Source organism: Pocillopora verrucosa, chromosome 10 (assembly GCF_036669915.1).
Source record: "Pocillopora verrucosa isolate sample1 chromosome 10, ASM3666991v2, whole genome shotgun sequence".
NCBI classification, from domain to species: domain Eukaryota; kingdom Metazoa; phylum Cnidaria; class Anthozoa; order Scleractinia; family Pocilloporidae; genus Pocillopora; species Pocillopora verrucosa.
This window is the reverse complement of record NC_089321.1, coordinates 4,066,529-4,092,875: the sequence shown is the minus strand read 5'-3', so window position 1 is coordinate 4,092,875 and position 26,347 is coordinate 4,066,529. Positions and strand designations below refer to the sequence as shown.

At 37.7% G+C, this 26,347-nt stretch overlaps 3 protein-coding genes and 1 long non-coding RNA gene across 4 annotated transcripts; 2 read left to right on the top strand and 2 right to left on the bottom strand.

Annotated features, from left to right (window-relative positions):
• Positions 1–935: 935 nt before the first annotated feature.
• On the bottom strand, positions 936–8,206 carry LOC131788389 (gamma-glutamyl hydrolase-like). The gene is made up of 10 exons (XM_059105473.2): positions 8,092–8,206; positions 7,911–7,948; positions 7,383–7,494; positions 6,322–6,372; positions 5,601–5,685; positions 4,014–4,179; positions 3,394–3,500; positions 2,397–2,490; positions 2,026–2,163; positions 936–1,247 (listed from the first exon to the last, which is right to left on the bottom strand). Exons 1-10 carry the CDS (start codon positions 8,166–8,168, stop codon positions 1,129–1,131), a joined length of 987 nt encoding a protein of 328 aa, XP_058961456.2. The 5' UTR covers positions 8,169–8,206; the 3' UTR covers positions 936–1,128.
• Positions 8,207–10,828: 2,622 nt separating this feature from the next.
• On the top strand, positions 10,829–14,566 carry LOC131788390 (methyltransferase-like protein 27). The gene is made up of 4 exons (XM_059105474.2): positions 10,829–10,882; positions 13,201–13,302; positions 13,406–13,781; positions 14,397–14,566. The coding sequence occupies exons 1-4, from the start codon at positions 10,871–10,873 to the stop codon at positions 14,564–14,566; spliced, it is 660 nt and encodes a 219-aa protein (XP_058961457.2). The 5' UTR covers positions 10,829–10,870.
• Positions 14,567–15,380: 814 nt separating this feature from the next.
• On the bottom strand, positions 15,381–17,576 carry LOC131788386 (uncharacterized). The gene is made up of 4 exons (XR_009340518.2): positions 17,374–17,576; positions 15,916–15,985; positions 15,742–15,812; positions 15,381–15,592 (listed from the first exon to the last, which is right to left on the bottom strand). It is a non-coding gene; the product is annotated as an uncharacterized lncRNA (long non-coding RNA).
• A 3,192-nt stretch (positions 17,577–20,768) lies between these two features.
• Positions 20,769–26,228, top strand: LOC131788391 (gamma-glutamyl hydrolase). The gene is made up of 8 exons (XM_066173665.1): positions 20,769–20,938; positions 21,086–21,123; positions 21,483–21,594; positions 22,686–22,736; positions 23,160–23,244; positions 24,490–24,655; positions 25,139–25,245; positions 25,528–26,228. The coding sequence occupies exons 1-8, from the start codon at positions 20,823–20,825 to the stop codon at positions 25,579–25,581; spliced, it is 729 nt and encodes a 242-aa protein (XP_066029762.1). The 5' UTR covers positions 20,769–20,822; the 3' UTR covers positions 25,582–26,228.
• Positions 26,229–26,347: the final 119 nt, after the last annotated feature.

The following is a 26,347-nucleotide window of genomic DNA, read 5'->3' as shown; positions in this document are numbered from 1 at the left end:
CGGGATACAAGGGAGTTCGAGTGAGCTGTCTAATGCTCAGAGGAATTGTGCAAATTGGGTGTTACGCTACCTTCGCGGACCTTTCGAGGCAGTTTTGTAAATATGGTTAAAAAGGTAACTTTCACTATCATAAATAGGGTAGATTTGGATCCATTTTGTTTGTTTCTGTTTAAGAAATAAGAAAGGATCCCGGTTTGAAACAAAATCCCGCATATGTCCCTTTTTTTTTAAGAGAGGATGTCAGCATCCATCGAACAAATTTGAAATATTGTGGCAAGTCGCCCAAAATTCGTTTTCTCCCCTACTACTAAAACAAAGGATTATGCTGACAGAAATATCGGAGGTCAAGTAAATTCGTTACATGAGGTCACACAACTCGGGTAATATTCACGGTGAAAATTTGCATATTTGAGCGGTCGAACGAAAAAGATCATTTCTCGAAAACTAAAATATATTTTCACCAAAAAACTACACCACAATTATTAGGACATATTGGGCTACAGAATATGAAAGTAGGAGAAAAAGGGATTTTGGGGACTTGCCGCTGTTTGTCTGATGCATGACGACATTAGCTTTTAAATCGCTTATTCCCATTGGAGGATATCTCAATGAGGATTCAGAAATAACCATTGAAGAGTTAGGTGGACGAAGGTGATGCACTAAAATATATCCCTAACTGATATCATTGAATGTTTCCGCTTAATCTGACTTAAATTCAACTGAGATGAATCTTAACGACAAACCTGATGTTCTAGCCTCTCCCACACCTCCCCCGCCTCCCCCATTTCCGATAGAAACGACCACGAAACGCACGCACGCAGATTTGTTGTTTTTATAGTTTGATTTAAAAGGATAATAAACTTACTTTTACAATAGTCATTTCAGCCATAATTAGGGCATAGAAAGATGAATAATTACAAAAACTAGACCTTTCATAAATTCACATTCCTTGTATGTTGTTAGTATTGTTTCACTAGTGTGGAAAATACAGAGATAGAAAAAGGTTTTGTTGGCGGTAATTTCCATTGGCGATCGTGAAAACCTTTACCGCCGTTCGGTTTACTCGCCTGTTGTTCGTTTAAGTGATCTTTTTTATACAGGATTTCTACAGGCCGTCGTTGAGTGACCTTAAAAAAAGTAAGCTTGTATAAAAGGCAAGTAGTCTTGTACAGCAGTTGGTTTGTAGTTATAAATTAAAGAAGCCCTCTCTTCCTCTGCTCTAGAGAATCGATGAGTGCTGAAGCGCGCTGCCGACAACAGAGAGGAATTACTATCATTACAACTATTGTTGTTATAATTAACCTTTTCCCTCCCTAGATTTCATTATTAGTAATTTGTCTTTCTGTCTGCCATACAATTCTTATGATGCTAGTTTAGGGAATTTGGTATTGGATCAACTAATCATCCTCTAATTGATATTTTCTTTATTCTCATCACTTGTCTGCTTGATATTGTATTGGTAGTGTAAGGAGAAATTCTGTCCTGGTCACCAAAGGGAGTTAAAGGGTTAATAAATAAAGTATCTTCTTCCATGATACTACAAGCTCAGAATAGAACATGTCTAGATCGCAGCACTCTCATAAGTTCACTGCTGTTACCAGGATCACTTAAACGAAATTAACCGATCACACTAAAGGAAATAAACAATGATTCCAATTCAATTCAATTTTTAGGCAAAACAAGCAAAATATAACAAAAAGTTCAGGTGTTGTTCACCGTTGGTTGTGACATGTTGTGTGACGTGTTGTTTTGACTCTGATCCCCCGTATGTAGGGAAGCATTTTTTCGCCTTGAATCACGTGCTTTGAATAGAAGAGATCGTTGCCTGAGTTTCTGTTATTTTTTCTAGTTCCGTCTCTGCATTTTGATCCACTAGTTTTGTGTAATTTGATTACTGAGATTTTTTTTGGTCAGCGGATCATTATAACAATAATGGCACTGGAATATCATTACAAAAATTATCTGCTATCAGTTACAGCTATTTTTTGTTATGGAAGAGGAACTAAAATCTTTTTCCAAGCTCACCTTTTTGAATTAGGAAATTTGCAAAATACTGGCCTGAAAGAACATCGGCCAGCGAGTGATTAATGTCCAGATCTCTGCGCCATTCAAACTGGGATTTAGCCGGGTGCCAGTGGAAAAGGTAGACGGGATAACGCTTACCTGTAAATAATACAATTAGACTCTTGCCATCACCAAAAGTATATGATAAAAGAATTCTTCCTATCTATCTTTTCTATTTGCACAAAAACATTACAAGTAAGAAATTTAGAAGTGATAATTTTTTCAGAACAAACTGTAACTTGAAAAGAGTCAACTATTGTAGCGAGGAAGCCAGACGAAGCTTATGATATTTGGGTTTGTTTTTTAAGATTCCTTATACTTTTTGTTCTTACCTTCCATAGTTGAAATAAATTCAACCCCGTTGCGATCTTTGCTGGTTGAAACGATTCTGAAAAAAGCATTTAGACGTCTGTACTTGCCATAATTCTGGCGCAAAAGAACAGAGTAGTATGGGTCAATGTATAATCTGAAACAAGTGAGGGCGTAAAGACTTAATAACCCTTTACACCTTATCATTAGTATGCATATTCTCCTCACTGTTCTCTATACGTTTCTTCAGGTGCTGTCAAGGAGAATTTGTTTTACAATCGAGAGCTTCTTAAGTTGGTGATCATTTCCTTTATTCTCGTGACCTCAATGTTTGATTCAGGGGTTATACTGTAAGGAGAAATCAGATGCTGGTCTCTCTTAGGGGGTTAGATTAAGGGTTAAATCACAAGGCTAAGGTTAACTCTCCCTCTGTTTAGTGGGTGTTGTTCTTTAGCATGGAGGTCCTGTAATGGGCGCTAAAACTTCTCAATACTGTTCTTCTCTGTTTTTATTGTCCTTATTTTCGCATCTACAAAATCACCAACACCAAAAAGACTTGTTCGAAAGATCTTAAAATTAACAAAACGATAATTGTTTAGGTTCAGGGACCGGTTGTTATTTGTTGTCGGGGTGAGGGGGGGAGGGGGGGAAGGATTGGATGATGTCACAATGAAATTTACCTTATTTCCTCATCATAAGGCTGACTGTAATATTTTTATGCTCCTCCTTATTAGCAATTATTGTGCAGTTAATTTTCTATAGTTCCCCAATGTGCTATGTTGCAATTGGCAATGACTGATCCCCGTTCCGTACCCCCTGAAAACCATGTGATCCATCCCAAAATCCCCCTCTAACACCAAGCAAAAAATAAACGGACTGTTCCCTTAAAACTGTCGCAATGAATTGTGCCAAAATAGAAATCGATAATATGATGACAATAATAATAATAATAATAATAATAATAATAATAATAACTTAGATTCCTCCGTCAAGGATAGAAGAAATAAAATTTCATCTAACCTGTAGTGTGATGGCCTTCCTGTGATTGTTGTATGCTGCATTGTTATTCTGTAAGAATTTCACAACGTGTCTTGGAGCAAATTTCCATAGAGAAGTCGTTTTATAATCTGCAAAACGAAAATGATTTGTATCAGTAGAGGGTCACATCTGTGTCTATTTGACAGCTTAAACCGAACTGTGATCTTCCGATTCAAGTGCCCCTTTGCTGCGAATTTAATCTATCGAATGTTTTGATAAAAGGGTGATGGCCTTTACGGCTAATAGTTAAGATTCCTGCCATTTTATGGCTGACTGTAATTTTTTTTGCCGCTTTACGGCCAAAGGTTGACCCCATGAAGAACCTCTTGATAAACTGTACAGTTTGAAGATCCCTGTAACATCGGGCCAATGTCCAGTGCTCAGTCATCCATCTAAACTAAATAGATAATACAAACTAAAATTTCGGAATGTCTTTGGAATTCTTTTCTAAAGATGTTATTGCATCACCTGAATCCATCTTACAGGTAAGCGTTATCCACCAAAACTAAACAAAAACAGTGGCGGTACTGCTATAACAGAGTTGAAATACTAATTGGCTACATGATCGTTAGTATAAATAATAAAACAGATGCATCACCAACTTCTTGGAAGAATTAATTTCAGGCTGACATTTTTTGCATCGACTTCGCTGAAAAATTCGTGGTCCAGTTGCCCCACTCGTAAATCTCTCCCAGCAACCAGCATTGAAAGCAACTCTAAGCCCAGACATTCTCCCCAGATCGGAAAGATATCGCCTTTATCATAAGCCTGCAATGGGGAAAAGAAATCTGTATGTAACGATATTGGAATGACATTTTTTCTGAAATGACAGCGAAATTGAATTTCCTGTAAGGGTTTGCATGTCTACCTCTGTCCTGAAGTACTTTGTAATAAAATCGTTGCTCTTTGTAAAAATATTTCTCTGTCATATTATCATTTCTCTGACTACTTCAATCTGACCATACTGGGCAGCTACGTGAAGGGCGGACAGGCCGGTCTGCAGCGTAGTGCAAATAAAAAGGTTCAATTTGAAAATTCAAATCATAACTCGCGCATAATGTTGCACAAGATTTCGTAATAAAAAGCTGTTCACTTTCTGAGAGGGTCTCCATGGAGTTCATCGTTAGCCGTGAAACGGTCATAAAATCTAAACTTTATGCGTAAAAACTGATAAATTTTAACTGTTAGTCGTGAGAAAAGTTAACCGTAAAAATATTTTACTCTCTTATAATGTGTCATTTTGTGTCATTTTGTGATAACCGTTAGTCTTTAAAATGCCAAAATTTAAACCACTACCGTCAAACCCATCAGCCAATTGGGATCCTTTTGCAATTAACTTGGTACAGATGGTCGGAGAGCGAGTAGATCCAAAAATAACCATCATCAGTAACGACAGAAAAAGATAATAATAATAATTTTATCATTATTAATTAGATGAGGTATTCTTGGCAATTGTTTACCATTTGGTTCTTTTTCATGATAAATGATAAATTTGGATCGTGTATTTTAATCATTAGATGACAATAATAATAGTGATGAATATAATAATAATGATAATAATAATAATAACAATAACAATAATAATAACAGGAATATAATAGTATTAATTTAGTACTGAGAGAATTTGCTTTAAGATGAATTTGGGTAGATTCCAACAAAAGTGCCTAAATATAAATCATAGGCTGCCATTCTTAGTGGTTCAGGGACACAATTTAGTTCTTTAATTGACAGGTTAATTTGCGTTTTCGCAAAGTAGCATTTTTTTGTTCATTCCATTCAGCTTGGTGATGATAAATGGCTGCATTTCACTGACATATCTTTAAGGCTTCTTCCTTCCAAAAACTACTGCTTGATAAATATGATAAATAACTAATCACTCTCACTGAAGGAGATTAGGGTACCTAAACTGATCTACAAGTGACATACTTCAGCGCGAGATAACTTATTGAAAGCAATTGTAGAAGTTTACTGAATAAAGAGGGTAAGTTTTTGAAGAAACTTTGGTGCTGCGTCAGTGGGAGAGTATAACAGGGTAATTTAGCATTATCAGTTGAGTTGATAACGTAAATCGGCCACCGTAAATAGTTGAAAAGCTCTTAAACTCTTTACGATGGCCGATTTACGCTATCAACTCAGTTGATAACACTAAATCACCGTAGAAGTTAATTTATTTGGTTTTGAAACTTTACCTTCATTGCCAGCTCTAATATCTGTTTCCCTACTCGTGTGTAGTTTGTGTGGTGTAATAACCTATGACCTCCGGGATATATGGCACTAAAATACGTAAAAGTCATAGACAAGGAAAAGTAGCGAAAGTAAAATAAGTCGAGAATGAGGAACAAATGAAATGCATGATGAGAAGTGGCCCGGTGAAGGGGGTGTGAGCGGGAATGAGGCAGTATAGGTTCGTAGCGCAATAGCAAGGGTTTTTCAAAGGGAGGTATCCCAGGTATGAATTTCCGAGTGTCTTACATGAAGTGGCTTATAACGCGGGTCTATATTGTGTATCAGTGGACTGATATTTAAGCAGTGAGAGGGACCAGCAAATGGGGTATCTGACACTGGAGAAAAGTTGCGCCACAAAGACCCTTAGGATTTTCACGTTTTTGCAAATCTGATTCATAAAACGTGAATTTTGTAGACCTCAAAATAATAAAACTATAATGATAAAAACCCTAATTATTTCAGATAGTGGCGCAAGCTGTAAGCAGACCCTCCTCCCTTCTCTTAATTTCGCCTACGCCCTTGAAACAAGCGAGAGCGAACATTGTGACAAATGATAGTCTTAATCGACGTTAACACCATACCACGTTTCCGGTCTTTCTATTATAACCGTAAAGAATACCTTAATAGTAAAGAATTTTGCCGGTTCCATCTTTTGAGGTCGGCTTTGACTGTCGTTCTACTTACCCATTAATTGAATAAAATAATTTTTCAATTTCTTTAGCAGTGGAGTTAATGCTGCAGGATGTTGATTTAAGGGTTAAGAATCACACATTTACAACAAATCGCTGGGAATGTTATAAAGACTACAGAAAGTCTCCCGGTTAAGCATACTGACGTGTAACGCCCCTGAACAAGCCGACAACACGACCACAAGAAAAGCAAACATGGAAACCTCTGTGAATTTAAAGAGATGTTGTCGGTTTTGTAGGGAGAAAGCTTTGAGAAAGGTTTCCATATTCTTTTCCCAACTCCTCCATTTTTTTTTTTTTTTTTGCACAATAGCAACCATGGCCTTCAGGGGAAATTATTTCATGGGCTCATGGTTCATGGACTCATAATAAATGGGTATAAGTAAAAGATAAAGTTTGCATTTGAGCCAAGAGTCCTATCCAGCTGTAATTTATTCCAGTTTTTTTTTAAATATAAAACGTTCACAAGGAACGCTTCTTTCCCTATAGGGTCATGTTCCAGAATATTCCGGAATGTTCCGTTATTTATCATGTTATGCGTAGTCATGCTGCTACTGATTTAAAAAAAGCATTTTATCTAATCATATAGAATGTTCTATCTATATAAGTGGAGCTCATATCGTAATGAAACGTAAAAACACTATACACACAGGGAAACGGTATGACAATAAGTTTCGCCATTTAGTAGCGGCCTCGAAAGGCACTTGGCCAAACAGGTCTACCTTTTCGTAAGTAATCTGAGGGAGACTTATGAAAATGTCCATGAATAACTGCTATATCTGAAATAATCTTAAAAAAATAAACATTCCGGAGCGTATCGTATTAAGACCCCTTCGGGGGATTCCTCTTATTGCTTTTCAGCATTTCCTTCCTTCGTGTTCGAAAGGATCTCTCGATTCCTTGCATGACCTCGGTTACAATCAGGTTACCCTGATAATTCGCCGGTATCCATTTATACTCCCGGGTGGAGAGAGGCAAGTTATGTCAAGTTAAGTCACATCTTTAAGAGGTTGAGCCAATACATGATTACAAGAGGGCCAGATTTATAAAGGATACAAAATAGGTACCATTCTCCCTCCTGCAGACTCGATAAACTTGGCGTAAGTGGCTGCAATTAATTGACTTCCGAATTTCGTCACATTTCCATCCGTTTCTTGAGCGAGCACGCCTTCAGTGAAGCAGAAATAGGAAACAATAATAAATGAATGACCTTTCATTGTCCTTTTGTCAATCTGCGCTCGTGACGTAATCAAGCGTTATGCTCGAGCTTATAGGTGTTTCCCCTTCCTTTGTCTTATAAGACGGTGCTTGCTGTTTATTTCTATTTTTCCTAAGAAAACATCGCGCATAGTATTGATAAGAGTGTCTTTCAGAGGCGTTTTATTCATTAATTCATAAGGCCAAATCGCAGTTCTTACTTCCGTTTCTAAAGCAAGAGAAGAATATAATTGTAGTTTCACCGTATGACCAAACAAGTCTTGGCAAGACAGCCAAACTACAATAATAATAACAGACCTTTTCATATGACGACAACCCTTTCACTGGCATATTATTATTTTTCAAAAAGTTTGCTTACTCACTTACCAATAATTGGACAACAGTTGACTGTCTTCTCGTCATTTCTATGATTTAGGGTCGGAAATAGGTTAGAAAGTTGTATATGAGCCGGAAATGAATATATGAAAAAAAAATCGACAGAAATGCTCGAAAACGTTAAAAGACGAAGGAGAAATTTGCGTCAAATCAAGATTTTTAAACACTGTACCTGCTTTTTCCTTGTTTGTGGTTAGAGAACGCTGCGAATGTTTCGAATTCCACGGCTAAAGAAATCTGCGCCACCATAAGCAAAAATGCAATTTTCGTTATTTTTTCTTCTTTCATATTTCCTTCTTTCTGACTGTCTTTAATCAAAATCCTAATTCGCCTTCGAGGTGGTCAGTATTTAGTTTGGCGTTAGCTTACTGACCCCAGGCCAACTTCTTAACCCCATTTGGTGGCACACCTATTAAAAAGAGATCCAAGAGAACGTCGCCTTTTTATGGCCAATTCGCGTAGCGAGTACACCTGTCTCGCGGGTGTTCTGACCCCGAGTATCACAAGAGTGTCATTTTTATCAAGTTATTTATGATTTTACAACAGGGCAGTTTCTTAATGACTAAAACACGAGATCTGGTCTTGAGAAATTAAAAGACCTGCAGGTTGCACATCACAAACTGTTGGTTCTCAAGATAATATGAGGGACCGATCACGAATTTTTATTTTTGCGAATGTTTCTTTCTGCTGAAAATTATTTCTTTTACGAACAAAACAAAATTGTCAAGAATAACAATATCGGGGAACAATTGGAACTTTTTTTTTTTTCGGCTGGCAAGATTTTCTTCCGTTACAGAAAAGAATTAGGTTCATACTGCATTTTCTTGAATTTTCATCGACTTTAATTAGGATTATACAATTTATACTGAGAGGGAAATTTTTACTTTGCCAGATTTGGTATTATCTTCTGAAATATTCCTCGCTTCCCGTAGTTAAAGACGTAATATATCAAACACGAGGAAGAGTGTTTCATCCGATATCCAAACCCCGAGAAGTGGTTGAGAAAACGAGGCGCAGCCGAGTTTTTTTTTAACCAACTTCAAGGTGTTTGGATATCGGATGAAAAACCCTTTCGAATGTTTGATATAGCTTCTCAAACCATTAATAATTCTCGGAGAAAATCAAAGCAAAAAGTCACCAGATTTTATGATAATTAAGATCATATATCCAAACCTCCTTCACGGTTGTAATTTCCTTTGTTTTCTCAGCATGAATTACTAATGAGTTTGAGAACAATATAGCAAAGTTCCAACTGAACGCAGAGTATTCGACTTGTTCATGGTTGATTAACCCTTACTATCAAGTAATGATAGTCGTGATGTTTCTGTCACGAAAGATAAAATGGGCTTATGAATACTAACGAACATCATTTAATGATGATGTTTGCCCGGCTGAAAGAGGACGTAATCTCTCTGCACTCTTTGTTGCCCTTTCAAAATCTCAGTTACATCTTCTCACGTTCAAATTTTGAACGGTCGAACTTGTATTAAGCAGTCACCCTATGTAAGGCAGTCGGTTTTCAAATTCTCGAGATTCTTCCCCTCTAATTACTGTAATTTTCATTCTTATCAACCCTTTAATTCCCAGATCAAATTTGTAATTTCTCTTATTATCAACCATACAACTCTTATAATATTAGTTCAGAGAATTTAGCATTGGATCGACTACTTAGCCCCAAATTGATCTTTTTCTTTCTTCTCATCACTTATTTGCTTAATATTGTATAGATATTGTAAGGAGAAATTCTGTCTTGGTCACTCATGGGAGTTAAAGGATTAAGTGGTCGTAGTCACCCTTGACTGAGTCCCAACGGCCTGCTTGTATCGTTCTCCACCTGTATTGAACGGTCATTAAAGCGGAACTACTCGAATAAATTCGAAACTAGGAAGAATCTTTCGAGTAAAATTTAATCCTCGTTTAGTATTTTTGAGCGAGTTCATGAGCATTAAGTGGTCAATTATGGCATAATATGTCGTTTTTATCGTTTTTAACAATACCTTTATTCTGTGAACTGTATCAGTCATCCCGCCATTCCCCGTGGGTGCACGTGCTCTAGTACAGTTTAACCTGTATTAAAATACAAGTTCGACTGCATTTTTTAAAAGCTTAAGCAGAAATTGCTACTCGACTTTTCTACTAAATATGTAGTGAATCGATCACAACTTTCTTCTCTCTTTCCTCTCTTTCTTACAATTGATCCAACAAATTATTGGATTTGTGGCCGCCCAGTCATTTGGAGCTTGGATTTTTCGCCTCTCGGATCGGGCGCGTGCCGCCTTGGGCTTCTCTTATGCGGTGAACCTTGAAATGGAGAACTCGCTAAAATTGGTTATTTTCAACATAGAAAGCTGTCAGATAACAAGCAACGCACTGTGAAAGTAAGGTGAGGTATTTTCATTGAGAATTTGACTGTATTTTTTTATTCCTAAGAGCAGTCTTAAATATTCCCATAAAAACTCTTAAAATTTCGCCATGACTCGTATTTCGTAAGATGGTCTTCTCACAGCTGAAGCTTGGGCCATCTGTGGATCTACCGGCCAGCGTGCCAAACGGTCAAAGCCTTGACTTGTCTCGTTGGCACTTAACGATAGCTACACATTTACTTGACTTTGAGATCCGACGATGTGGAAACATCGTACATTTCTTTCGCTAATTTTTGTGTTGAAAATAATTGATGTCAATCTCTTAAAGCTATAATAGCAGAAATTACGCCAAAAATTCTAACACAAATAGTCATTAAAAGGATAGACATGCGAGAATTGTGGTTAATTCGTGAAATTGACATCACCGAAAAAGGATGATATCCAAATCAAGATGCCTTACCCCCACCCATCTCCTGTTATATTTTAATCTTCACCCTCCCATCCCTGAAATAAACCTGACGGTGAACTCAATATCAGGTTATCGTTGCTCTGGTTAAACGTGGTGTTATGAAGTAAGATCAAATATAAATGGCGAGTAAGGTAAGAAAGCCCATTTTTTCCCTTTGTTCTTGAAGAGTGAATCTGGGGTTTAATTAGTCGATTCGTGTCGAACTGAATCGATGCAAGCCAGTTGCTTCAGATGAAATATTTACCTCAGCCAAAAATTCGACATCTATACCCCTTTGATTACATCAGTCACAATCATTCAAGCTCTCCCCAAGGTCAATTAAAAAACACCCGTGCAAAGCCTGGTTCTCTTTTGACGAAAGAAGCCTAGGCGATCGGTGAGGATTACCGGCGTTTTCGCTGTCGTCCGGTATGATAATAATTTTGCCGGTATGATATTGCTGAAATGTCACGCACATTACAAAGATAACACCCAGATTAACTGAGCATGACCCTGGGATACTACAAACGAATTTTATGTTATGTAGCCAGTCGGCCGTAAAGTTTTATACCTAATTTTAATAGCTATGGCCTCCAGGTATAATAGCCACTTGATAAAAGAGGAGGCTTTTTCGTCTGTACTATGAAACAGCATTGCGTGAACCAGCTTTGAAAGAATGTCAGCGAGATCGTCACCAGTTGTATGCTTGCGTGACAGTGAACATGATTTCGTTGCGTAATGTATAAAATGACGCAGAAAATAGCAAACGACTGTTACGGCGCTGACGGATTAGAGGGGTGGTTTGGTGTTATGAGTACATATATTCTGATATGGAATAGTCTTACGTCGATGAAATGATCTAGTATCAAATCCAATAGCGCGGTGAATGGTCTACTTTGGAATGCGTGACAAGTCTATTTGATGTTTTTCGCAGTGGGGCACGGTCTCAAATAAACTGAGGGACCAGTCACTATTCGTCCCCTTCGAGGAGGAGGGGTGGAGTTAGGGATTTTTTGGGGGGTTGGGGGAGTCACATGATTGCCTATAAAGTCTAAAAGGGGGGACTAAGGGAAACTGACATCCCATGAGGAGGATCATTAGCCCACTACAGAGCCTATAAGGTGGGGGAGGGGGTGGGGGAGAGGGGTGAATTGGTTAATTTTATCTAGACGTAACCAACCGGTCCCTGAATGCCCGGTAGTCAGGAATGATATTCACCGAATTCCTCAAGAATACCTTTTCCTCTCATTGGCAGATCATAAAATCACTTAGCCGTTGACACTAACACATTTCTAAACCTGATACTCTTTCCAAGATCTGATTGTTAAATCTCGCCCCTACACATTTCCTTGTAAATTAGTTATGAGAACTTGGTGTTTGATCAAAATAGCAGCTTTAACCTGAAAAGTTTGTATATTCTCATTTCCTGTTTGCTGAATAATGTATGGATATTATAGGGAGAATTTTCATGTTAATCACTTTTGGGAGTTAAAGGGTTAATTTAGAATCTTGCATTGTTGGTGATGACAACCACTCAAATGAGAATATTCAGTTTTATGTCTCTTGTTAAACCTTTCACTTTCAAATTTTCATAAGTAATTCTCTTTACTATCTGTCATACAATTCTTATAATGTTAGTTCTGAGAATTTGGTGTTGGATCAACTTTTAATCCCCAAATTGTTGTTTAACTTTCTTCTCGTCACTTTTCTGCTTGATATTGTATTGATATTGAAAGGAGAAATTCTGTCTTGATCACTTGTGGGAGTTTTTTTCTTTTTTCCCAACTGCCTATAGGAAGAAAATCTTTTTTTTTTTTCCCGTTTGAGAGGTGACCGTGTTCCTTTTGGACTGTTTTCTGTGAATCTCTGGGTTCTTAACATTCCAAAATTAAACAAGTGGAGTGGTACAATTGTCCATGTGTATTTCACCATAGAGTATAATACAAGTGGAACAGAAGAATACATGGCATTTCAGTTTCACCGTAAAGCTATAATGGCAAAGCCCCACTCCCTGACATTTCCCTAAGAGATAGGGCGATTTTCCGCAATCTAAGAAAGAAAGTCCTTCGGTCACTTCTCTGAGTCACCCAGTTCTTGCTACTACTCCGCAGCTGCTCCGCTCGTATTCAAATTGGGGGACTGCCGTTTGAATTCAGCGCGCAAAATCCCGCCAGCTACCCTCACCTGTGTAACATGGCATGATTAGAATCGTATCATGTTAGTAAGGACTGAGAAGGCTTTTCATGACGACCAACATCGGTTTACTTTGAGGAGGTCAGAAACCAAGAGAGAGCTTTCTAAGCCCCTATGGTCATTCTAGTCTGTACACTAATTTTACTAGTTTACAGTTTTGTAAATACATTACAACTACAGTTGTAAAATACGTTACGAATATCGTGAGACCCCATAGGGCGAAAAGAGATGACCCTCGCAGCCTACCTCATTAAAATTGTTATCATCTTATCTTTAGATTTTCAAGTACTATCATGATCAACTCTGGCTATTTACAAATGAATCTTCGCCCAACGAAGTCATCCGACTGTTCGACGAATGGGCAGAACAATATGATCAGGTAACACGGAGCGTTGATCATTAGACAGGGAACTGGTGGTACAATAAAAAAAAAAAAACCCGTCGCTAGCGTCACATTACTTTTTTTGTTTTATTTCATTCAGATCATGCAGGAACCCGAATACAATGTACCTCGGCCGTTTGTCAGGCACTTCGACGCTACAGTGTGCAATCTGTTTCCAGATGTCGACAAGAAAAGTTTTAAAGTTCTTGACGTGGCGGCTGGAACAGGACTGTTGGGTTTAGAATTAAACAAACTTGGATATACTTATATTGACGCCCTTGACATGTCACAAGAAATGCTAAACAGAGCTAAAAACAAGAAAGTTTACACCAAACTCATCTGCACTGCCGTAAATGATCAGCAGATAAACGGTATCGAGACCGCGGAGTATGATGCATTGACATGCAGCTCTGCAGTATGTGCTGGGCAAGTTCAACCTAGTGCTTTTAGCGAGATGCTAATGATGGTGAAGTCTGGTAAGGAAGGTAAAGATTCCTCCCCATTCCTCCGCTCGTTCTTTGTAGCTTCTCTACATCTTAAATAAGTGATGTGATCCCAGTGTGTAGCGAGGATTTTTATCTAAAGAAACTGTAGTGCTGCGTCGGTGGTGGATTATAACAAGATACGTTCGTTTATCAACTGAGTAGACCGGCCATATAAATTGGACACCGTAAAGAGTTTCTAAGGTGGCGTTCCGAGCGTTGGCCCTTCCCTTTCGCTCTGACGAAGGGCCAACGCTCGTAATGTCAACTTAGAAACTCTTAACGGTGTCCGATTTATATTATCAACTCAATTGATTAAAAAAAATTATCTTGCCTACCCTACTGTTTAATCAACACCCACGCTGTGGTTTATCAAAGGCAATCTTTTCCATGTCGTGTAGATTTTTCGGGTGCGCGCGTTTTCGAATTAGGACGTTCGTTTGACTATTGTCTTTAGAAAAGGTGAGGGAAAGAGGCTTCCTAACTCTCCTTAGCCACGCCTCTTGGTCCAGTCGAACCAATCAACATGGCAACAATGGAGTTGTAAGAAAATGACATCTCTAATACCCAGCTGTTTTCGGCGAAATAACTTTTTGTTACGTTTTGCAGGTGGCTTATTGTGCTTCAATATAAGCTTCTTGGAAGAGAGGAATTATATACAAAAGTTTAAAGAGTTAGAAGAAGCTGGACGATGGAGACTTTTAAACAAGGAAAAGATTCCTTTTCTACTGGAGAAACAATTAGAGGAGTGTTATTTATACATTTATAAACACAAGTAAATAAGTTCTCTATTGATACCCTGCGTAGCAAGGGAATCAATAAGGTATCAGTAGGGCATTTAGCTTAAATGGAGGCCTGCGTTTTACCATAATTTGCAATCAATGTCATTTCTCGCCATATTTAGCAATCCTTGTTCTTATCGCTTTATTTCCACCTTGTTGGTGTCTTTCTAGCCTGGAAAACGGTTATCTTAATTCTAACTCCTGCTTGATTAATTTTTTTTTTAATATTTCTATCGATAGCTTATTACTCATCACCTAATTGCTCTCAATCAAAAACATACAGAGTTTAATCGAAGATTACCGTAAAAAATTCACTGGTACAACTCGATAATCTACCACATCTTTGTTTTACGATTGGTATTAGCCCCAGAGATTAAGACTTTCCACATTCGGGTTCCAATTGTTTGGTTGATTAAAGCTAAATTAAGAGGTTTCTTTTTTTCAATTAAAAAAAATGAAATACTTAGTGGAAATTTAAGCTTATCGCACATATACGAAGAAATTCTGCTAACAATTTGAGTCGGAATACATTCTTGGGATTTCGTTTGTTTGTAGGACACAAGACTATTATCAGCCTTAGCTCTCTTAGCTTTTCTCGTGTTGCATATTCACCGAGGCAATCTATGTCAAAGTGGATAACCGAGCTTATTCTGACTATCAACATTTTCTTGAAATTAACGAGCATTCGACCAGCTAAACCGTTGCTATAGTAATTTCAACCATAAGATGACTGATCATAACATGCACCAAAGCGCTGGGTATTTCTTTGACACCAGTGTTTTAATATCAAAGAGACAAAATTGTAGTCTGATTTATTAAAAACAACCTTAGTCTCACGACCACTGAAAACCAATTAAAACGTGATAGAGATATCTAAGGAAACAAAAATAAAAGAAATATGGCTGTTTTTCTTCGTTTGTAGGTTTTCTTCTACTGTCTTACATTTGAAAGTTGCAGACGTTCGTTTAATCAAGGTGTAATCGTTTAATGCAGACCAACCCAACGTAATTGGCAGATCGTTAACTGTGAATGAGGGAAACAAAATATGTTATTTTTTTCAATTCGAATGAGTTCATAAATCCTTTATAACACAGAACAGGGATTGCCGGGCTCACTCTGATTAATACAACTTTAAAAATAAAAAAATAAAAAAAGTTGAAGAGCCATCTAACCTCGTTGGAAGTTATTCTGTTGTGCTGTCTTCCTTTGAGTTTCTTCAGTTCGTGTAACACGCGTAAGTAAGCTATAGATTGAAAATAATTGCTGAATAGATGGTTTGATGTTGAAAATCGATCAGACAAACAGGTTCTGATAAGTGACATTGTAACACATAATGGACAACCAACCTTTTTAGATGTTAACCTTTTTCTTTCCTTCAATTTAACTGCTTATTTTCATCCTGCGCTTGCTACTGTCCTACAAAGAAGAAAAATGAGGAATTTGCAAAAATTACATGCATAGAGCCTGTTTTTTCGGTTGAGAACTATTTGTAATCGAAAGAAAAAGGAAAAACCAGGTTGAATCCCTCATTTCTAACAGTGATAGTCTTGTTTAACCCTTTAACACCTAAGAGTGATTAGCATCTAATTTCTCCTTACAAGATCACCCCTGAATCAAACATTAAGGTCACGAGAATAAGGGAAATAATCACCAGCCTGAGAAGCTCTTGATTGTTAAACAGATTCTCCTTGTCAACACCTTGGGAAATGTATAGAAGACAGTATAGAGAATATGCAAACTGATGTTAGGGTGTAAAGGGATTAATGAAGGAAGATAGATGGCGTTCTTCGAAAGACTATCACTTAAGGTGCAGGTCTGATACTGTGAGGCACATCCTCAACTCTTTCCACCCTAATATCAGTGTGCATATTCTCCATATTGTTCCCTATACAATCCCTAAGGAGCTGATTAAGAGAATTTGTTTGAGCTTCTCTAGTAAGTGACCATTTCCCTTATTCTCATGATCTTATTGCATGATTCAGGGGTGATATTGTAAGGAGAAATTAGATGCTAGTCACTCGTAGAGGTTAAAGGGTTAAGATAGGTGGAATAAAGATACGCGAGATAGAGGTCATCCCTTTGCAAGAGATGGACATGTTTAGCTGCTATGGCATAAAAGTACAATGATTATTGCCACACGCCCAGAATTGGGAGACAACAAGAAGCTATACAATCCTGTCTGGAAATGGGAATAAGGCCCCCAATGTCCACTCGAGAAAAATAGCTCTAGCTTCTATAAAAGAGGCGGGCGAAATAAAAAAAGCACAATTAAACTGCAGCAAGTTAATGTTAAAACACCATCAGCATATATATTAACCCCTTGCACCCTAACATCAGTATGCAAACTCTCCAAACTATACTCTATACATTTTCGAAGACGCTGAAAAGGAGAATTTGTTGAACAATAAAGAGCGTCTTTAGTTGGTGATCAATTCCTATATTCTTGTAACCTAAATGTGTGATTCGGGGACAATTGTGTAAAGGAGAAATTAGGGGCTTATCACTCTCAGGGGTTCATAGGTTTAACTGCATACAGTATTAAAAGAAGCACACTGATAAAAATAGATATACCAGTAAATAAAACGAACGGACGATACCTCGACTATAAACTGCGAAGTTTTCGATTTTTCCTTATAAGTCCCGTGATTCAATAAAAGCTGTCATGGCGGCCACTAGTGAGGATGTGTCTCACTCTTAAAAGTGTACAAAATGTTCTTCCTTTAACATTTGACTCCGTTATTAAATTTCAAGAGCACTTAAACTGTGTTTCTTTACATTAAGGAATTTATTCGTTGGTAACTTACCGCGAGGAGTTTCGTGATAAAACGACATCCATAAATCCACGAGGTCGAATTTAAACCACTGCCTTGCTTCGCCAACTTCAAAGAAACGCAAATCTGCCTTAAATGAACTGACGGAATTCAAGGTACTAACGTTGAACTGACTTGTTTCTTGCCCCAGAATAGCTGCAAAAGACGCTGAATTTTCTTGTAGTTCGCAAGCTTTTACCACGTGCAAGACTGGTCGCAAACATGAATATTAATTTCTTAAAAAATCATTTGTATTCAAATGATTTTTCCCACCCGGAAAGGAGGGCCGGCACTGAGTGTGGTTATTTTACCCTTTCTTCTGTCGTTTGGTGTCCGTGACCATTAAACCTGCTCTCACGAAATATTATTCAATGATGTTTGTACAGTGTACTAAAACAGATTACAAGAATGTGTAAAGCTATTCCGTTAACGCATTAAATCAAAATGGCGTTTATTTCAGTCACATTTCTCATTTGAATCAGACTACAATTTCGATGAATATAAAATGACGAAACATGTGTAGCGTTCCAATGTGTCGCATTTTAAAGATGGAATCGTTCGAAATTTTTTTTTAACTGAGCTAGTGAGCGGCACTCAGCGAACAGTAGTTGTAAAACCTCTTTATTCTTCGACGCGTTTCGTCTAACTGTCATAGACTTCTTCAGGGAGTTTTACAAGTTTAAAGTAAACACCTTTATTTATAAGCCATAGTTAGCGGCTATACAGGGGCTAGTGACTATTGGCTTGGCTGAACATAAGAACTGCAATAGGCGAAGTAGTGAAAAATTTGAAAATTTTTTTGTGGGCAAGGAGTGAAAAATATTTTGGGGGCCACGGCACTACCAGTTCCCTGTCTGATCATAATCGCCACATGTTTCCTAATCATATTGTTCTGCCCATTCATCGTAAAGTCGGATGACTTCGTTGAGTGAAGATTCATTTGTCAATAGCCGGAGTTGATCATGCATGATAGTACTTGAAAATCTAAAGATATGATGAGGACAATTTGAATGAGGTAGGCTGCAAGAGTTATCTCTTTCGCCCCATGAGGTGTCATCGTATTTTTCTTCAATAGCTGATCTAGTTGTAACGTATTTACAAAAGCTGTAAACAAGTAAAGTTAGTGTACTGGCTAGAATGACCGTAGAGGCTTACAAAGCCCCCTCTTGGTTTCTGAAAGTACCGTCCTCCTCAAAGTGATTAAACATATGTTGGTCGTCATGGAAAGCCTTCTCAGTCCTTACTAACATGATACGATTCACATAATGCTATGCTACATAGGTAAGGACAGCTAACGAGATTTCGCGCGCGCGGAATTCAAACACCAGGTCTCCCAATTTGAATACGCGCGGAGCGGCCATGGGAGCAACTCCAAAAACCGGCTGAAGCAGCCGAGGGACTTTCTCTCTCAGATTGCGGAAAATCGCCCTCTCTCTAAAGGGAATGTGAGGGAGTGGGGCTTTGCCATCACAGTTTTACGGTGAAACTGAAATGCCATGTATTCTTCGGTGCCATTTGTATTATACTTCATACCATGGTGAAATACACATGGCCAATTGTGCCAGTCTACTTGTTTAGTGTTAGAAGGTTAAGAACCGAAAGATTCACAAAAACAGTCGAAAGGGAACACGGTCACCTCTCAAACGAAAAAAAAAAAAGGAAGATTTACTTTCTATAGGTAGTTGGGAAAAATTATCGCCTGTTTTTCCATATTTCCCAGTCAAGGCCAGTCGAGGTTTTCCGCTCGATTTTATACATTTACCGGACTACTCGGAGAGCAACTGGATCATGAAATGATCCAGTTTCTACATCCTCGGATCTCATGGTCAAGTAAACGTGTAGCTTAGTTTTTGCATTATTAAAGATCTACAGCTAGTTGTGGCTATCGTTAAGTGTCAACGAGACAAGTCAAGGCTTTGACTATTTGGCACGATGGCCGGTAGATCCAGAGGAGGCCTAAGCTCCAGCTGTGAGAAGACCATCTTGCGAAATACGAGTCATGGCGAAATTATTAGAGTTTGTATTGGAATATTTACGATCGCTCTCAGGAATAAAAAAAAAACAGTAAAGTTCTCAATAAAAATACCTCACCTTACTTTCACAGTACATTGCTCGTTATCTGACCGCTTATTATGTTGAAAAGAATCCTTTTAGCGAGTTATCCAGTCAAACTTGTATTTCAAGACAGGTTAAACTGTAAAAGCGGTCACGTGCGCCCATGGGGAACAGCGAGGTGACCGATACAGTTCGACCGTTCCACAGAATAAAGGTATCATGCCATAATTGACCACTTAATGCTCAGAACTTGCTCAAAACACTACTTACATTGATTTCGGGAGATCGACGAGACTTGAATTTCACTCGAAAGATTATTCCTAGTTTTATTCGAGTAGTTCCGCTTTAATGACCGTTCAATACAGGTGGAGAACAATACAAACAGGCCGTTGGGATTCAGTCAAGGATGACCATGACTGCTTAATGGAAGTGAAAATTATAGTAATTAGAGGGCAAGAATCTTGAGAATTTGAAAACCGACTGCTTAATATAAGTTCGAAAGAACGAAATTTGAACGTCTGAACATGTAACTGAGACTTTGAAAGGGCAACAAAGAGGGTAGCGAGATTACGTCCTATTTCAGCTGGGCAAACATCATCATTCAGTGATATCCATTAGTGTTCACAAGCCCATTTTATCTTTCGTGACAGAAACATCACCACTACCATTACTTGATAGCAAGGGTTTACCAGCAAAGAGCATGTCGAATACTTTGCGTTCAGTTGGGACTTTGCTATAACGATCGCGAAGAGAGGAGAAATTTCAGCAGATGACACCAAATCTAGCAAAGTAAAAATCATCCTCTCGGTAAAAAATGGACAATCTTAGTTGAAGTCACCGAAAATTCAATAAAATGTACCCACAATTGTGGTTGTTACCCACAATGTAGCATTAATCCTATTCTTCTCTGTGACGGACGAAAATCTTGCCAACTGCCAAAAAAAGTTTCAATTGTGTCCTTATATTGTTATTCTAAACAATTCTGTTTTGTTTGTGGAAGAAATAATTTTCAGCAAAAAGAAACAGCCGCAAAAGGAAAAAATTCGTGGTCGGTCCCTCATATTATCTTGAGAAACAACCTGCGGGTTTTTTAATCTTTCAAGACCGGATCTTGTGTTTTAGTTATCAGTAAGCTACCCTGTTGTAAAATCCTAATTAACTTCTTAAAAATTACACTCTCGTGATACTCAGGGTCAGAACACCCGCGAGACAGGTGTACTCGCTACGTGGATTGGCCATGAAAAGGCGATGTCCTCTTAGATTCCTTTTTGATAGGTGAATAACTTGGCCTGGTGTCGATAAGCTCTTAAAGTTAACGCTAATGTACAATAATTATCAGCTCGAGGGCGAATTAGGATTTTCATTTAAGACATCCAAAAAGAAGAAATATGGAAGAAGAGAAAATAACGAAAATTGCATTTTTGCTTATTGTGGCGCAGTTTTCTTTAGCCATGGAATTCGAAACATTCAAAGCGTTCTCTAACCACGGAAAAGGAAAAAGCAGGTACAGTGTTTAAAATTCTTGTTTTTCTTGATTTAACGCAAATTTCTCCTTCGTCTTTTAACGTTTTCGAGCATTTGGTCTTTTTTTTTTATATTCATTTCCTGCTCCAATACTACCTTCTAACTTATTTCCGACCTTAAATCACAGAGATAACGGCAGGGCTGTCAATTGTTGTCCAATTATTGGTAAGTGAGTAAGGAAACTTTTTAAAAAATGATAGTATGCCAATAAAAGTGTTGTCGTCATATGAAACGGTCTATCATTATTACTGTAGTTTCGCTGTCTTGCCAAGACTTTTAAAAACAGAAGTAAGAACTGCGATTTGGCCTTATGAATTAATGAATAAAACGCCTCTGAAAGACACTCTTATCAATATTTTGCGCGATGTTTTCTTAGGAAAAATAGAAATAAACAGCGAGCACTCTCTTATTAAGGTAAATATAAGCTCGAACATAACGATCGATTACGTCACGAGTGCAGATTGTCAAAAGGACAATGAGAGTTCGTTTAATTATTATTGTTTCCTTTTTCTGCCTCTTTGAAGGTGTGCTCGCTCAAGATACGGATGGAAATGTGACGAAATTCGGAAGTCAATTAATTGCAGCCACGTACGTCAAGTTTATCGAGTCTGCAGGAGGGAGAATGGTGCCTAATTTGTATCCTTTGTAAATCTGACCCTTTTGTAGTCATGTATCGGTTAATCCTCTTAAAGATGTTAAATAAATTGAAGTATAAAACAAGTATTGTAAGGTAGGATGAAGAAAAGGCAATTCAAGATCTATGAATTTACGCCTTTCTGATGGGACCCACGGCGACCTAACAGATAACGCACTACACTCTGGGTTCGAGGCCTGGCTGGTTCACTGTATTGTTTTCTTCGTTAAGACACTTTACTATCCCAGTGCCTCTCTCCACCCGGGAGTATACATGGGTACCGGCTAATTATCAGGGCAACCTGATTGTAACCGAGGTCACGCATGGAATCCAGAGATCCTACCGAACACAAAGGAAGGAAATAAGCTGCTGAAAGCAATATGATGAATTCTCCTGACAGACTCTTTATACGATAAGCTCCGAACTGTGTTTTTTTAGGATTATTTCAGATGTAATAGTTATTCATAGACGTTTTCATAAGTTTCCTTTGGATTTCTTAGGAAAGGCAGGCCTGTTTGGCCAAGTGCCTTGGAGGCCGCCACGTAATGGCGAAACTTATTGTCATACCGTTTCCCGTGTGTATTGTGTTTTCGTGTTCATAACCTGTCAGTGTTTTTACGATTCATCACTTGTATGGTACTCTTGTGGTTAATGTTTGTACCATTGTGTAATGTTACGTAATTATGTCGAGTAATTTGGCAGGTTTTTTGCATAAATTTAGCCCTGTGGATCAATGTTCACATCCACTTTTGAGGAAGCAGCGTCGTCGTTTTCGTTTTTCACCTGTAAAGCTATGCACAGTTAAGGTAAATATTTTTTTTTTTGAGTGTTCAATTGTAAGATTTCTTCTCTAATGTATATTTTCCTACTCATGTTTAGTACTGTAATTATTTTCATCATTATTTTATTTAGAAAAACGTCCATACGCTACGGTACTAAACATGAATACGAAAATATACAGATGGATGTGAGCTCCACTCAGATAGATAAAACATTCTATATGATTGCATTAAATTTATAAAAATTCTTTATAAAATTCCCAGCGATTTGTTGTAAATGTGTGATTCTTAACCCTCAAATCAACATTCTGCAGCATTAACTCCACTGCCGAAGAAATTGAAAAGTTGTTTTATTCAATTAATGGGTAAGTAGAACGATGGGCAAAGCCGACCTCAAAAGATGGAACCGGCAAAACTCTACTTTTAAGGTATTCTTTACAGTTATACTAGAAAAAACCGGAAACGTGGTATGGTGTAAAGGTTGATTAAGACTATCATTTGTCGCAATGTTCGCTCTCGCTTGTTTCAGGGGCGTAGGCGAAATTAAGAGAAGCACAATATGCACCCGCGATATAAGTCATTTCATGTGAGGCACGTGGAAATTCATACCTGGGATACCCCCCTTTGAAAAACCCTCGCTATAAAACTGTAGTGCCCCATCCGCACCCCCTTCCCCCTCCCTCCCTTGCCACCGGACCACCTCTCATCATATATTTCAATTTTCTTGATTATCAACGTATTTTAGTTTTGCTTTCTTTTCCCTTTTTTATGACTTTTACGTATTTTAGTGCCATATATCCCGGAGGTCATAGCTACTTAGAACGCTCAAACTACGCACGAGTAGGGAAACAGATATTAGAGCTGGCAATGAAGGTAAAATTTCAAAACCAAATGAATTAACTTCCACGGTAATTTAGTATCATCAACTGAGTTGATAACGTAAATTGGCCACCGTAAAGAGTTTAAAACCTTTTAAACTCTTTACGCATTTGATAATGCTAAATTACCCTGTTATACTCTCCCACTGACGCAGCACCAAAGTTTCTTCAGAAACTTACCCCCTTATTCAATATACTTCCACAATTGCTTTCAATAAGTTATCTCGCGCTGAAGTATGTCACTTGTAGATCAGTTTAGGTACCCTAATCTCCTTCAGTGAGAGTGATTAGTTATTTATCATATTTATCAAGCAATAGTTTTTGGAAGGAAGAAGCCTTAAAGATATGTCAGTGAAATGCAGCCACTCCTCATCACCAAGCTGAATGGAATGAACAAAAAAATGCTACTTTGCGAAAACGCAAATAACCTGTCAAATAAAAAACTAAATTGTGTCCCTGAACCACCAAGAATGTTCACCTATGCCGGATTTTTGTTTAGGCACTTTTATTGGAATAATATATAATTATTATTATTATTATCATTATTACTATCATTATTATTATTGTTATCTTATGATTAAAATACATAATCTAAAACTATTATCATAGTCTGACATTTTTCACAAAATCATTTTATTATTGGTTAAAGAACCAAATGATGCACAATTGCTTCAAATACATCATCTAATTACTTTTATAATGATTATTATTATTATTATTATTATTATTATTATTATTATCATTATTTTTGTCGTTACTGACAGGGATGATGGTTATTTTTGGGTCCACTCACTCTCCGAACATCTATACCAAGTTAATTACAAAAGGTTTCCAACAGGGTGATGGGTTTTAAAATTATGGTTCAAATTTTGGCATTTTTACGACTTGCGGTTATCCCAAAATGACACAAAATGACACATTCTAAGAGAGGGAAAAATTTTACGGTTAACTTTTCTTACGACTAACGGTTAAAATTTATCAATTTTTACGCCTAACGTTTAAATTTTATGACCGTTTTATGGCTAATGGTTAACCCAACTGAGACCCTCTCACAAAAGGCGACAGTTTTTTTTATTACAAAGTATAACAAATGTTTTTATAAAGTGCGACAATTTTATTACAAAGTACCACAGAACAGAGACAGACATACAAACCCTCGCAGGAAATTTAATTTCCGCTGTGGTTTGAGAAAAAGTGTCATTGCAATATCGTCGCACACAAATTTCTTTCCCCACTGCAGGCTTATGATAAAGGCGACATCTTTCCGATCTGGGGAGAATGTCTGGGCTTAGAGTTGCTTTCAATGCTGATTTCTGGGTGTGATTTACAAGTGGGGCAATTTGACCAGGATCTTTTCAGCGACACCGATGCAAAAAATGTAAGCCTGAAATTAATTCTTCCAAAAGGTTGGTGATGCATCTGTTTTATTATTTATGCTAACGATAATGTAGCCAATCAGTATTTCAACTCTATTATAGCGGTACCGCCCCTGTTTTTGTTTAGTTTTGGTGGTTTACGCTTACCTGTAAGGTGGATTCGAGTGACCCAATAACATCTTTAGAAAAGAATTACAAAGACATTCCAAAAATTTTAGTTTGTCGAGTAACCCTCGGGGTATTTCGAAACTCTTCCTGTAAGTTTAATGTTTTTGTAATCAAACGAACTCGTAGTACCTTACTTAGCTCGCTTTCTGATGGATGACTGAGCACTGGACATTGGCCCGATCCTAATCATTAGCCATAAAGGCCATCACCCTCTATCAAAACACTCGATAGATTAAATTTGCAGCAGAGGGTCCTTGAATCGCAAGATCACAGTTCGGTCTAAGCTGTGAAATAGACACATCTTGGAGTGACCCTCTACTGATACAACTAATTTTTGTCCTAAAGACTATAAAACAACTTCTCTGTGGAAATTTGCTCCAAGACAAGTTGTGAAATTCTTACAGAATAACAATGCAGCATTCAACAATCACAAGATGGCCATCACACCACAGGTTAGATGAAATTTATTACCTTTACTCTTAACAGAGGAATCTGAATTATTATTGCTATCATTGTTATTCATTTATAATTTTAAGGGGCCAGTCATTTTATTTTTTGCATGGGTAGGGAGGCAGAGGATTTTGGGATGGATCACATGGTTTTCTGGGGTCTGGAACGGGGATCATTCGTCGCTACTTGAACATAGCACTATGGGAAATTATAGAAAATTGACTGCCCATTAATTGTCAACGTGGGGGATTGTAATGATAGTAATTCCTCTCTGTTATCGGCAGCGCGCTCCAGTACTCATCGATTCTCCAGTGCAGAGGAAGAGAGGGCTTCTTTGATTTATAACTACAAACCGACTGATGTAGAAGACTACTTGCCTTTTATACAAGCTTACTTTTTTTAAGGTCACTCAATGACGACCTGTAGAAATCCTGTTTAGAAAATAACACTTAAACGAACAACAGGCGAGTAGACCGAACGGCGGTTAAGGATTTGACGATCGCTGTAATTTATTTAGAATTTCTCGAAATAAGTAATGGTAATAGGACTGAGTGAAGTCCAATTGGGTCTGTAATCATACGAGTGATAACAAAATCAGACGACCGCACAGCGGGAGTCCAAGAAAAGAGAAAACTTTTTTCCACAGCAAAGCTGTCTAGTACAACAACAAAAAAATAATGTCAAATGAGAATTGCCTGTTGTTTGACAGAAGATAAGGAATTTACTTACTCAAGAAATATTAGATAAAGTCTCGTAATACGCGCATTAACTGAATCAGTAATAGTATTGCAACTTTATTAAGCTATTTAAACAATAGTAAATGCAATTTAGATTAACTCTTGAAAGCTGTGTGAAATGTTGATGGTTTACATTATTTGCCTATGGCTTTTTAAAGAATCTAAGGACGCCGTTGAGAGAACACCGAAAATGATCAAGTTATCTTGACTGATTTTTTGACAGCCCACGTTCCGTATGTTTGAAAAAGAGCCCGGAAAATAGGTCGACTACACAAAGTCAAGGCTACCAGAAAATCCTCCTTTGATTAAAAAACAATCAAGCAAAACAAAACAAAAACAAGAAAATGATCAAAGAAGTAATCGGTCT